At 45.3% G+C, this 14,383-nt stretch overlaps 1 protein-coding gene across 2 annotated transcripts in view; it reads left to right on the top strand.

The window, feature by feature from the left end:
- Positions 1 to 7,528: 7,528 nt before the first annotated feature.
- The window catches only part of GPM6B (glycoprotein M6B), a 140,597-nt gene continuing 133,742 nt past the window's right edge, over positions 7,529 to 14,383 (top strand). The window contains exon 1 of one of the 2 annotated variants that reach the window (XM_028522283.2): positions 7,529 to 7,775. In XM_028522283.2, coding sequence (XP_028378084.1) covers positions 7,772 to 7,775 — 4 coding nt within the window. In that variant the 5' untranslated portion in view covers positions 7,529 to 7,771. The remainder of the gene's footprint in view (positions 7,776 to 14,383) is intronic. The other variant, XM_028522281.1, reaches the window with a different exon arrangement.

Raw genomic sequence — 14,383 nt, 5'->3', positions numbered from 1 at the left:
TTTGAAAAATGTGAAACACAGGCACTGGTGAGGAGGCAGAGAAACTAGAATCCTCAGACATTGATGGTGGGAATGTAAAATGGTACAGTCACTGTGGAAGACAGTAGGATTGTTCCTCAAAAAGTTAGTCATGGAATCATCACATGACCCAGCAGTTCTACTAGTTATACAGGGTCCAGCAGAAGTAACACCTGCTTGAGTGTGGATGGTAGGGTAATAATAGATAGTTTTAATCTGAACATTTCCCCAAAAATGCCATATGATGTGCTTGAGTGTGACATTGTTATGTTACAGAATTACATGCTTATGATTTTATAATAAAAAATTTTCCCTGGCTGGCATAGCTCAGTGGATTGAGCGCGGGCTGGGAACCAAAGTGTCCCGGGTTCGATTCCCAGCCAGGGTACATTCCTGGGTTGCAGGCCATAACCCCCAGCAACTGCACATTGATGTTTCTCTCTCTCTCTCTCTCTCTCTCTCTCTCTCTCTCTCTCTCTCTCTCTCTCTCTCTCCCCCCCTCCCTCCCTTCCCTCCCTAAAAATAAATAAATAAAATCCCCCAAAATAAAATAAATCTTTAAAAAAAAATTTTGTAATGTAAAAGGGGTGTTATATGTGCCAGACCCTGTATATGCCCAAAAGAATTTTAAGCAAGACTTGAACAGATAAATGTGCACCAGTGTTAACAGCAGCTTTACCCACAATAGCCACCAGGTGGAAACAAGTCAAATGTTCACTAGATGAATGGATAAACAAATATGGTCTATCCATACAAAGGAATATTATTCAGTCCTGAAAAAGAATGGTGTACTGGTACATGCTGCAACATTATGCTAAGTAAGAGAAGCCAAGACACAAAGGCCACCTATTATATGAATCCACTTACATGAAATGTCCAGGACACGCAAGTCCATAGAGACAGAAAGCAGAGGAGTGGTTGCCAATGGCTGGCAGGTTGGGGAATATGCAGTGAGTGCTGAAGGGGTGCAGTTTCCCTTTGGGGTGGTGATGTGTTTGGAAACTAGATAGTGATGATGTTTGCACATGTGAATGTACTAAATGCCACTGAATTCTACACTTTAAAATGGTTCATTTTGGACTTCCGGCCAAGATGCAGGCATAGGTAGACACACTGTGCCCCCTTGCTCAACCAAAATAAGGTCAGCAACAATTTAGAAACAAGATAACAACCAGATCTGACAGAAAATTGAACTGTATGAAAGTCAGACAACCAAGGTGTTAAAATAGACACATTCATCCAGACCAGTAGGAGGGGAGAAGTCAGGCAGCCAGGCAGAGAGGGGTCCCGGCACAAAAAGCAACACGTAATGCATCCCGGGTGCATAAGGCATCCCGAGCACACAGGAAGCTGGCAGACCCAGGGAGGTCATGACTGTGAAGCGAGGCACTGCGTGCAAGGCGCCTGACTGTCTGGGCCACATTAACACACAGATAAAGCAGGTGAAACTGGGCAGTGAGACAGACTGCAACCCAGAGTCCCAGTGCCAGGAAACAGAGCCTCGAGGCACTGATTGAAAATACCTGTGGGGGTTGAGGCACAGGGAGAGACTCCCAGCCTCACAGGAGAGTGCATTAGAGAGACCCACAGGGTCCTAGAATGTGCACAAGCCCACCCACATGGGAATCAACACCAGAAAGGCCCAGTTAGCTTGGGGAAAGCGGCAGAAGGGAATGAAATCCAACAGAGAGAGGAACAAACACCATTGTTCCCTCTCGGACCCTGGCCCCACATACAACATCACAACCCAATGACTTGGGTGCCCCACTCTGGAGAACACCTAAGGCTCCACCCCTCATACGTAACAGGTGTGACCAGACCTCACCCCCCACAAAATGGTTCAAACCGAAGTACAAATCAAAGCCTCAGAACCAATATTTTTAAGCGACCAAGAGATAGCCAACCCATCAGATGCACAGTTCAAAGCACTGGTGATCAGGATGCTCACAGAATTGGTTCAATTTGGTTGCAAATTAGATGAAAAAATGAAGGTTACAATAAGTGAAATGAAGGAAAATGCACAGGGAACCCATAGTGATGGGAAGAAAACTGGGACTCAAAACAATAGAGTGGACCAGAAGGAAGAAAGAAACAACCAAACAGAAAAGAATGGAGAAATAAGAATTCAAAATAAAATTAGGAGAAGCTTAGGAACCTCCAGGACATCTTTAAACGTTCCAACATCCGAATTATAGGGGCACCAGAAGGGGAAGAGGAAGAGCAACAAGTGGAAAAATTATTTGAACAAATAATAAAGGAGAACTTCCCCAATCTGGCAAATGAAATAGACTTCCAGGAAGTCCAGGAAGCTCAGAGTCCCAAAGAAATTGGATCCAAGGAGGAACACACCAAGGCACATCATAATTACATTAGCCAAGGTAAAAATGAAGGAGAGAATCCTAGAAGCAGCAAGAGATAAGGGGACAGTAACCTACAAAGGAGTTCCCATCGGACTGTCAGCTGATTTCTCAAGGGAGACCTTGCAGGCAAGAAGGGGCTGGAAAGAAATATTCCAAGTCATGAAAGACAAGGACCTACATCCCAGATTGCTCTATCCAGCAAAGCTCTCATTTAGAATGGAAGGGCAGATCAAGTGCTTCTCAGATAAGGTCAAGTTCAAGGAGTTCATCATCACCAAGCCCTTATTTTATGAAATGTTAAAGGGACTTATCTAAGAAAAAGAAGATAAAAAACATCCATACTAAAATGACAGCAAACTCACAATTATTAACAACCACACTTAAAACAAAAACACAAAGAAACTAAGCAAACAAGTAGAACAGAAACAGAACCACAGAAATGGAGATCACATGGAGGGTTAGCAACCCCTGTTTGGAGGAGGAAGGAGGGGGAAAAGGCACAGAGAATAAGTAGCATAGATGGTAGGTAGAAAATAGACAGGGGGAGGTTAAGAATAGTATAGGAAATGTAGAAGCCAAAGAACTTATGACCCATGGACATGAACTAAAGTGGGGGAATGTGGGTGGGAGGGGGTGTGCAGGGTGGAGGGGAGTGAAGGGGGGGAATGGGACAACTGTAATAGCATAATCAATAAAATATATTAAAAATGGTTCATTTTATGTTGTGTATATTTTACCTCAATAAAAACAAACAAACATAAATACATATCATTTGGAGTGTTTCCAACTCAGGGGAAGAAGGAGCTCCAACCTAAGCAGCTGGAGATTTACATCTCACCCAGACCTCCTACTTAAAGAGGAACTTGGCAAAATTAGAGGAGGAGGTTGGGAGGCCCACAGTAACTTGGGAGGAAATATGTTTTCACAGTTACATTTGTTGAGAAATAATAGTAGCGATCTTCCCATCCTGAGAAGCATTCAATTATATCTGAATGGCCATGGGCAAGACACAAGGGATTTCTGAATATGGAGGATTGGACTGGATGAGTTATAAAGTTCCTTTAACTCAGACACTCTATGGCATACTCTCGAGAATCACTCGAGAGAAATGACAGGAACATCTTAGCCCAAAGCAACATTATTTTTTCCAAAAGTCTATCAAATTCATTATTACTAGGCAAATGGGCAGTGTGGGAAAAGTATTGTCAGCTAATAAAAATGATGGGCTAATAATTAAAGAATTTTGAGCTCTGCACATGGTTTCATTTAAAGTGTCATCGGCAAAACCAAGGACACACTGTCACATTAGCTATATTCTTTGGTGTTTGTTGTGAGTTCCCGATGCCCCACTGTGAACTCTGAGCTAGATTCATGTATGTGGGTAACTCGGCCACAGTCTAAAAGTCCAGAGTCCTGTGAAAGGCACAAGCATTAGAGGTGGATATCATCCAGACTTGTGGAGTGAAAGGCTCAGCACAAACCAAAGGAAAACCACTTGCCAATGGCTCTGCTTCACAAAAAGACAGCATGAAATGACCTGTGTTTAAAGGCCAGATCTGCTTTGAATCCTGGGCCCCCTGGGAGGTGGCCATGTTCTATTTTGCCTGCATTCTGCTGACTTCTAGCCTGTGACTCTGCAAGACCTATGGCAGGACACAGCCACATTCCCCATCCTCTCAGCCACAGCTGAATGGGAAACTGATTCTCAAAGGGGACCCCAGAACAGACCCCTGGCTGAGGCTTTGCACTTGTTCTTTAGAGCCCAGATCAGGCATCTTACAATTGAGAAACATTTTCTACGGATGGTAATGCTGTGGAGTGGGCAGAGTTTGGATTAGGACAGAGCAGAGCTCATGTCTAGATTTGCCACGCACTCAGTGTGACCTGGGACACCCGGCCTAGTATCTCCAAGGCCAAGTTTCTTCGTCAAAGGAAACACAACAAAAGGTCAGGGCGTCATAAGATAACCAGGAATGTGTGGGAAGGAATCTAGGGCCCACACCACAGATGCTCAGGAAGTTCCTCAGGAGAGGACCAGCGCACAGAGAGCAGCGACACCTTCATCTGTCTCCTGCAGGTGACTGGAAAAGCCACTTAAAGATTCATGATGACCCCAAGGGCAGATTAGCTTCTTAAACATTAGGCAGGCAAAAATTGTATCTTCTCTTCCATTCCCAAGTTAAACATGGAAAAATGTAGAACAAAGCAAAGTTGATCATATTGGAGGTGCTTTAATCTTTATCTCAGCTTCCTGTCCAAGATCCGGGGAGCTCTCCCTTGTAGGTTTTGTCACCTGCAACCCCAAGCCGCAACCTCCTGGCTGGGCACTGACCACCTCTGCCTTGTGGAACTCTATGTAGAACTTTTTGTCTGCCCTTCTTCCGTTCAACTTGCCAACTCTCAGGGTGGCCATATTTCTAATATCAATGCAAATATAGACATTTAGAAAGCCAGTTGGATTCACACTCAAGGTGTGAGGGATGTTGAGTCTTAGGGGGTATTTGCAGTTTTAAAACATGTGCATTTAAACTCATTTTTTCCCTAACGAAGCGATGTACCAGCCAACTTCATAGGAAAGTCACTTTGTTAATTTTCTGTTGCTTCTTGCTACATTGGGTTACTTTCTATTTGCTCACTAGTCAAGGCCACCTGAGCCCCATCCATCCCCAGTGAGTAGATAAATAAAATACAGTATAAGAAAAGAATGGAAACCAACTATTTTTCCCACACTCTAGAATGGAGGCAAAGTCAAGTGAGGGCTCCCCTGCCTGCCTAAAAGAAAATAAAGCAAAAGTTTGGACTGCAGAGTTCCATCCCTGTTTGCACTGCGAAATCTCAGAATGCCCTCACCCTAAAGATGTGGCAACTAAAACTGTCTCCAGACATTGCCAAATGTCTGCTGGTGGTGGTGGCGGGCAGGGGTGGGAAGCGGGGTGCAAAATCATCCGCAGCTGAGAACCACGGAGCTAGGTCAATAATAATTTATATAACTACTTCCCTTTCATGGAACAGTTCTTGCTTCCTTTGTTGTTTTTGTTTTATTGTTTGTTTGCTATTCCATCTTGCTGTGTGATAAGCATCTCTTTACATTAATTTTTACTGAAACAGTCATTCTCTAGTTAGGAGAGAGTCCCAGAAGTGGGATTATTAGGTCAGAGACTATGAATTTTTTTAGGCCGCTTGATTCATACTGCCAAATAGCTTTCCAGAAAGGCTCTACCAATTTATTCGCCCACGTACAAGGTAGACTTGCTTGATTTTTAAAAGGCTTTAGTTACCAATGTGAGAAAATTGGTTTATTTTTTTCAAATACCATTTCTTTGACTAAGAGTCAAGTACGCATATTAGGTGTCCTCTGCACCCTGTCTGTAGTAGAGCCTTGTTAATTTCCCAACTGCTGTTTTGTTTTTCTTAAGGGTTTTCAGGACAATTGCCTGTTGAAATCAGTCCATGACATTTCCAAAGTGAGTAAAAATTTCTATTAAAACGTGGCTTTCCTTTGACATTGTGTACACACTTGCCCTAACTTGGATTTTATCACGGCATCCCATGTGATGAGTACCAATATTTGGACAGCTGTTATTTCTTTTCTTTAGTTCAAAAAAACCTGAGACTTCTAGGGAATGACAGAAAGCGTATGAAAGGGTTTCCTTTCATCCCAGCGCACAAAACCTTAGACTTCTTGCTCCCATGGTGGCTCCCAAATACTATTTCAGAGTGCCATGCCAAGTTCCATTCTGTTGTTTTCACTGTCTCCTAGGGGCCTCCCACCATGTAGGAACCAACCAAACCGAACACTCTTCCCTAAATCAGGTCTTGACTTCGAAGGACTTCCTCTTTGCCCCCACCCACTTCCCCGTTCTCTCTGCCCTTTGCAGGCCATCCCTGTCACTGTCACCTGCAGTTGCATTCCTGTACACACATGCATTCAGGCCCCATCCAAATGGATTGCTTTCCTGTAACAAGAGGACAAAAAGTTAAACCTATGAGCTCTCTGTTATTTTATTCCTACGTGAGGGTGGTTAGCTACGACCGCTCCCCGGGGATTGTGAAAATGAGCCACTGATCCGCCAAGCACAAATCTCTGTCCTTTTATGCAAAATATTATTAGGCTTTCTAGAGCTCTGCCTTGATGAAATCTTCTCTAATCCAATAAATTTCAATAGATGAAATGTTTGCCTCCTCCACGCTTTCTCAATCCTGAAGCCTCTTTCTTCTGGCTTAAATGTCCCTTAAGTGTACTGTCTACTGTTACTGTTTATGTAACCCTCAGTTCAAGTAACATGATGTATTTTTGAAACAATCAAGAAGCACAACATAAACTATCAGGGGCTCAGAAATGTCTCAGAAAGCAGTAGCCATAGAAAAACTGCCAGGGTCTCAGCACTTTTCTAATACCTTTGGAAACAGGAAAATGCTTCTCTAAGGAGACAGGAGGAATTTAAACCCCCGGACACTGTGAAACCATTAATTCACTTACAGGCTCAAGCATGAGGTGTGAGCGGGGGAAGTGGTGACTGGGGCTAGTCTGAACCCGTCTCTCAGAGCATGTCGGGGGGGGGGGGGGGGGGGCTTCCAGGGAGCAAGTGAGCTTGATCACCAACACCACCAAATCTGCCACCACCCCAGATCGGAAAGTGCTGCCTGTGCCCTTTGAAATCATTTGTTACCCACCAGCAACTGCAGTCTGCATTGGCAACCTTGGCTGCATGTCGGAATCACCTGGGGAGTCTTTGACTTGGTCCCACCCTGCTGAGGTCCCGATGACACAAAAGCTCCCCAGCCTACTCTCTCCCGTGCAACCTGGGTTGAGACCAGCTGAATTAAGTAAACCACCCGCAGTCCGTATGTGAACAAAAGGATCCGGGACTGTGGAGTGGGACAGCGCTGTCAAACACTGGGTGTCCTTGCGGCAGTGACCCGGGTCTCAGTTTCTCCAGCCGCACAATGGGTGATAACTAAGATCGCAAAGCCTCTCCAGCTGTTGAGTTCTCTTTTCTGAGATCCTGGAAGCCCACTCCCCTTTCTTTGCATCCCTCCAGTGACTTTTCTGGTGTTCGGGCCCCTGGGCGCTGTCTCGGGGTCTCAGGACACGCCGGCCCCCTTGGCCAGCCGCCTGGGTGCGCCTGTGGCGGGTTCGGGCCCAGTTGCGGACGCACAAAGCCCCCGGCGCTGACGTCAGGGCCCCTCTCGGCGCGGCCGGCCCCTAGTGCAGGCGGAGCCGCGCTTCTCTCCCACCCCAGCCCGGGAGCCAGGAGCCAGCCGCCAGCCCAGCAGCCCAGCGCAGCCCACCCGGAGCCCTGCCCGCGCCTGTGCCCGCCCAACCTGCAAACTCGTACCACCGGTTCAGCCCGTCCCCAGGGAGCCAGTGCCCCTCCCGCCCGTCTCCAACCATGGGTAAGCCAGCGCGCTGGCCCCGTGCCACTGCTACCGCCACAGCTCCGCGCCCATCCCTGCTCAGGTGGGGCCTCCTGGGGGCACCTTTACCACTGGGCCAGGGTGTGGGCGCGGATGCTGGAGGTGGGAGGGGCGCAGCGCAGGTGTCCGGAACGCCCAGGTGCGCGTCCCTATCCCGTCCTGGGGTCGTCCCCGCCCCAGCTGCGCTCTGGCAGCGCTTCGGCTACACCCTGGGGAGGGAAGAGCTGGGCTCCCGGGAGGGTTTCAGAGAGAGCAGACGGAGCGTCCCAGGCGGCTTTATTTTATGGGGTTGTTAGAGAGTAGCTAGCTTCTTGCCCATTTCCCGGGACGCTCTCCCTCCCTGTTGCCCGAGCTCACGGCTCAGAGTTCCGTCCAGCCCCACCATGCCGTGGTTCAGTTGGCCTTAAACCCACCCGAGACAAACGCCCAGTGCCCCACGTCTCTCAGAAAACCCCATTTGAGACTCTTCAAACCAGGAAGGTGGGAGGGGAGAGGGACAGGATGGGTCGGAGGGTTTCTTTTCTTTGTCCCCTGTACCAACTATCAAAATGCGGACCTGGGCGCAGGTGGAGACAGTGTGCCAAGGAGGTTTCAGTGCAGTTGGGGATCGACTAGCAATGGTGAGAGGCAGCTCTGGAGCTTGCAAATCTCCAACCTGGGCCGGGGCGTATGTTCTGCGGTTGGAGGATTCTTTCTGTCACCTCCTAACACCCCGAAATGCTGCTGTCAGCAACACGTCGTTAAAAGGGAAACTCGTCGAGTGCGGTGGAAATCAACCTCATGTCACTGCACGCTGGGCAATGTGTGAGCGCCGCGCTGGGGAAAGGGTGTTCTCTTCCTGCTCTGTTATCCTTCTCTAGTGGCTGACAGACTCCAGCCACCAGCGCCACAAAAGCCACAGACTGAAGACCTCTCCCAAGCATTCCTGATGAGGCAGTCCGTGGGTTTAACCATTGCGGGTTAATGGCCGAGGGCTAAGGAGTTCCCTGCCGGTCCCCCCACCCGCCATCCCTGGCCCCTGACCGCATCCCACATCCCCTCTGCTGTTGAGTGTGGGTTGGCGGGGAGGGGGTGTCTAATTTTGTGCCAATTAAAATCTTGGCGAGGTATAGGAAGGAGGGCACAGTATTTTGTATTAAAAGGAAGTGCAAAGAATTTTGTAGTTAAATCTTCTTTTTTAAAAAAAATTTACTAGGTGATCAAAATACAAAAGGAAATAAGGCCTCTGAATCCAACAGGAAATTTGCTTACCAAAGAGTTAGGGGAGAGCTAGGATAAAATCCTTCTAGAAGGGGCAGAACTGTGGGACCTGTAACTCTGGTTCCCACTTCTCCTAATGCCCCCACGTGAGTAGTCACATCACTTAAATCTCCCTGTCCCCCTCCTCCCTACCTCCTGCCCCGAAGTCCCTGTTCTCTCCCCAGCGCCTCTCGCTGACTCTAAATCTCCCTTTTAAATGAGGTTCACACACAAAGATTGGGCCGCTGCTCAGCCTGTAACTCTCTGGGCGATGCTTGGAGCAAGGATGTTGAAGTTCCACAAAGTGCAGCATTGACAAAAGCGCTCACTAATTTTCCTGAAATAAAGTTATTTCTGGTTTTCTAATGCCAAGCGTTGGGATTTGTACAGGTTAGAAATTGAGCCTTTAATGATCACACGGGTACCTTCTTGAGAACGGCTTTCACAATACCCTGGGCTTAAGTGAGGGTTTTATTTTTCAGTAGGTGTGGGAGTTCTCATGAAGCAAATGCCCAAATCAGAGGCCTGTTCTCAAGGAAGTACTTTGTGTCTTGGACAATTGTTAGTTCTGCACTTCAATTGCCAATTTATGTTAATTTGTGCATACTTCGCTGGTTCGGCCTGTATCCTTGGTTTTGGTTTTTAGTTTTTACATAAAAAAAGAAAGTTCCCTTCATGCTAATAAGGAAACAAACTGATTTTCTTTAGTAGGTTCTTAGTAAATACACCACAGGGCCATGAACTGGTTTTATTTTTCCAGATGTATTCAATTACCGAACATACCCGATGAATGCTTTAATTGAAATGATGTAATGCTGGGAAAATTCTGACCATTGGTCCATTGAGTTGGGACTTGGGTTCTCATGCACGTCACTTCCTCAGACTGGTATCAGTTCATTTCCTGGTAAAATGAGGGAGGTTTGTGGACATAAAAGCCCCTTCAGATTCCAATTTGAAGGTATTCGAAATCCTTAAGTTAAACTTTTTAAAAACAAGCAGTGGTGGTGTGTACGATTGTATGTTTCTGTGTGCCTTCAAAGAAAACATTTTTTGTTGTTGAGCCCATTGATTTTTTTATGGTGTTGTTCAGATATAATTCTCATACCATTACAGGTGGCACATTTAAGTGTACAGAGTCAGGAATTTTTAGTATATTTAGAGTTGTGCAGCCACCACCACTAAGTAACATTGTCATTGTTCCAAAAAGAAACCCTGCACCCATTATAAGCCACTCCTCATTCTCCCCTTCCCCCAGCCCGAGCCAGAGCAGCCACTAATCTACTTTCTATGGATTTGCCTATTCTGGACGGTTCATGTAAATGCAATGAGCCAATTGATGTTTGCCGTGTGTCTGAGTGTTCAGTAACTTTGGTTGTTTTGCACGATGGGAAAATGTTGATGTATTGTTTGTATGCAGTACACCAACTAAATGAGTGTGAGGAAACTAATCAATTCACTGGCTGAGGGGTTCCACATTGGCCATTGTGCATGTGCGTGTGCACGCACATGCACACATTCGCACTGTCACTCTGGTTTGCTCTGATGGAAACTCACGTTGCCTAACAGAATTCTGACTGTTACCTCATTCATAGGCCTGAAGACATAGCAACTATGAATGGACTCAATGCAGTAACCTCTTATAAGTCACATATGAGCTATCCATCCTGCTATAATATGGGTCATGTATCCAGAGAGAAAGACCGATTTTGTTTCATTAGCTGCCTATGATTTTAAGTGAAAATTCTAGGTGAGATGATCAGATACAGAGAAATAGCTAAGTAATTGTTTTGATCCATCTTGTGGTAAGAAAATTTCTGTGAAGATTATGAACTTATCACTTCATGTAATCAATTGAAAAACCTGGTTTGGAGCAGTTCTTCTTTAACTGTAATGTGCATACAGATCGTCTGTGATCTTGTTTAGAAAGCAGCTTCTGATTCAGTGCGCCTGGACGGGCCCGAGTCTCTGTGCTTCTAGCAAGCTCCCAGGTGCAACCAGCACTGTCATTCCCAGGACCAAGAAACAGGAAAAGCTGGGTGAGCCAGAGGCCCAGGGGCCCACCCCAGCAATTCCACTGACTTGCTGTGTGACCTTGGGTGAATCATTTTCTCAATCTCAATGTATTACAAAATAAAATATATGATGAAATTATTTGGTGGGGGGCTCTTACACATTGCAATGGGTGTACATTAAGAAAACAAATGCAAGGGTAATGTTATGCTTGAAACACAGGAGAAAACAGGTCCCTAATTGAGCATTGTTAGTTTCCACGAAGCCAGTGTCAGAGGCATTCTTTGCACTTGCATTGAAGTCTGGCATCTTGACGTGCCTGCCAAAAGGATGACTGGCCTTTCTCCAAGGAGACTGATTGGGGAGTGCTTCCAGCTCTGGCTTCTGCCCCCTTCTCCTTAGAGCTGGCTGTTCCTGAGAGCTTTTCCGCACCCCCCACACAGAGCCCAGGCCACCTTCCAAGGCAAGACTCAGAAGGAAGCACACTGAGGACCCATAGAGACAACACCCGTTCTGGAAGTTTGTTCAGGAATTCAGAAACAATTGGAGTAAAAGGGATGGTATCCTGACCAATACCCCAGCAGGAAGTATCCCAGAATGTGCTAGCTTCCCTCCCTCTGGGTGTAAAGATCTAATAACAGCCCACCCTGGGTCCCGGAGAACACTCCCTTCAAGTTTCCCATGCAGGCTGACATTTTGAAGAAACCTTGTAGCCCAATAGGAGTCAGTTTGTGACAAACAGGAAGTTATTAATTATTTAGTATATTTTTGCTTCAGAAAAATCTGTTGCCCAAAGCACTTGACCTGTCCAAGGGTTTCTTAGAGCAGATCCTTATCTGCTGTATCAAGGTCAAGCAGTTAGATGGCTTCAAAATTGTCTTGTCTGCGCTTTTCTTTTTGCAACTATTTTTCTAAGTGTCTCCTCTTGGTTAAGACTTTCTGAAGCAATCGACTTGGTTTTCCAAGACATAAAAACTCACTTTTTGGCACTCAGATTTTATTCATGTGTGTGATATTGAATTATATTTAATAATTAAAGGAACAAGTACAACTGGCATAAACAGGTTTAGGAAGAAACAACTGACTCTTAGGTACACAATTCAGCTGGTGGGAGAAGTAGCCCAGAGATGTCTTGAGAACAGCTTTGAGGTCAAGTTCTGTGGACAGTGGTCATTGTGATTTACAAAAAGAACAGAGAATGCGCGCTTATTAGGTGAATGTTCGTTAGAGAGCTTCTACTGTATTTTAAAGCCAATATCACCCATTTAATAATTTTGACATGGTTTTTCTGGTTACTGTTATCTGGCTTGTTAGTGTTTTGCATATGCCTTCTTTTCTGTTCAAATACTAACTTTGTCAAGAACAAAGACTTTTATTCATTGTTGTATTCCAATGTCCATTTAAATCATTGGTGTATAGTGGGTGCTCCACAAACATTCGTTGAAAGGACAAAGGTTTTTATTACATCAAATGCACATTATTGAGGTCTATCAACATGATAAATGTCTATATTTCAAGGTATGTAAAATTATATTTATTTATATATAAAATATATAAATAAATATATATAATAAAATATATATGTAAAATTATATTTATTTATTATATATATTATAAGCTGTGATAGACTGTACTAATTTCATAGGGCAAATGACATTAATTCTTTTTCTTTAATAACATTAATACTTTTAGCACAGATATTCCCAGAATAACAGAAATCAGAGCTTGAAGTCCCTTTAGAAGTAATTGGATCGCTGCAGGCATACACAGACACAGAAACAATTTAAAGAGCAGTTTGAGTGTTATTTCATTGCTTTTTTTGCCTTTAGCTTTTTTCTTTTGATGTTATAAAATATTTTTTCTCTCTCTGGTGAAAAATACTTCCTTCTTGTCGGATGTTTGAAGTTCAGGGAAGCTTGGAGTGAAACATGGTTTCAGTGAAATTCATTATTGCCCTGAGAATTGAAAGCTAACGGCAGCCTTGTGTCTCCATTCTCATCTTGTCCAATTGGGTTACATGAGTACCTATTGCAATGCCATGTAACTAGCAAGTGCCACTGTCTAAGCCTTTGAGTTCCTGTTACACACCCATCACCATGCAAGCTCTCAAGTATAAGATGGGTGCTCACTCTATGAGCATCCAGTCTTGCTCCATTGAGACAGGTGCTCTGCTAAGTCCTGAAGCAAAAAAAAAAAATACATACATAAACAAGACCCAGCCCCATCCTCAGGTCCCCACAATCATGTCATAGAGGCAGGCAAACAATTATAAGAGAAATAAGTTCAAGGTCCTGTAGAATAATGCCTTCAGAGGGAATACAAGGGGATGGTGTTTCAAAGAGGGGTTCCTGGAGGAGGCAGTTACCTTTGATCTGATTCTTGAAGAATCAGCAAATTGACAGGGGTCAGAGTGTGGCGGGGGAGGACATCCCAGGCTCTGGGCACAGATGTGGAAAAGCAGGAGGCACAACAGGGGCTGTTGCTTGGGCATGTTGAGGGGCCGGCATGGCCTGAATTCGGGAGGACTGGGGAGAACTGAGGCTGGAACACAGGCCGGGCCAGTCAGGAGCTTGGTCGTTTACCCTTTGGGTCACAGAGAGAATCATGAAGGGATTTTAAGCAGGGAAGCAACAGCTGGAGGGATATGACATGCTACCCGAGGAGACAAAAGAAAGCCAGTGAGATCGAATCACTGCCTAATTGAAAAATTCCAAAAAATAGTCTAGGAGTTCTGAGAAGGGTGAGACCTTCCAGCTCATATGAAGCTTCTGGTGGAGAGTTGGATTTTAGGTGTGTTGAGAAGGGTGGGAAGGAATAGGGTACACGTGGAAGACAGGAAGGAGTGAGCAAGGTTTACTGTGGGATTCTGAAGAAACTGGCCTGGCCATAGCAGAGAGTAGGCGTAGGGGGAAAGTAGAAAATAAGAACTTGCCCTGGCTGGCATAGCTCAGTGGATTGAGCTTGGGCTGCGAACCAAAGCATTGCAGGTTCAATTCCCAGTCAGGGCACATGCCTGGGTTGCAGGACACGGCTCCCAGCAACCGCACATGGATGTTTCTCTCTCTCTGTCTTTCTCCCTCCCTTCCCTCTCTAAAAATAAATAAATAAAATCTTTAAAAAAAAAGAAAATAAGAACTCGGGGGCTGAAGGGGTAGGGTAGGGGTAGGGTGGGGCAGAAAAAGCCAGATGAGGTCTAACAAATTTTAACTGATTTCAAACGGACACATATAAATGAATCTTGCAAAAATGTTTTCAATCTTGTCTATTGCCTCCTCCCTTTCAAAAGATAAATTGGAGAAGAAAGGAAGTGTGAGCCTTTCCAGGATGGAAAGGGTAAT

Source organism: Phyllostomus discolor, chromosome X, assembly GCF_004126475.2.
Source record: "Phyllostomus discolor isolate MPI-MPIP mPhyDis1 chromosome X, mPhyDis1.pri.v3, whole genome shotgun sequence".
NCBI classification, from domain to species: domain Eukaryota; kingdom Metazoa; phylum Chordata; class Mammalia; order Chiroptera; family Phyllostomidae; genus Phyllostomus; species Phyllostomus discolor.
The sequence above is the reverse complement of the archived record's forward strand: the minus strand, read 5'-3'. Positions and strand labels throughout refer to the sequence as shown.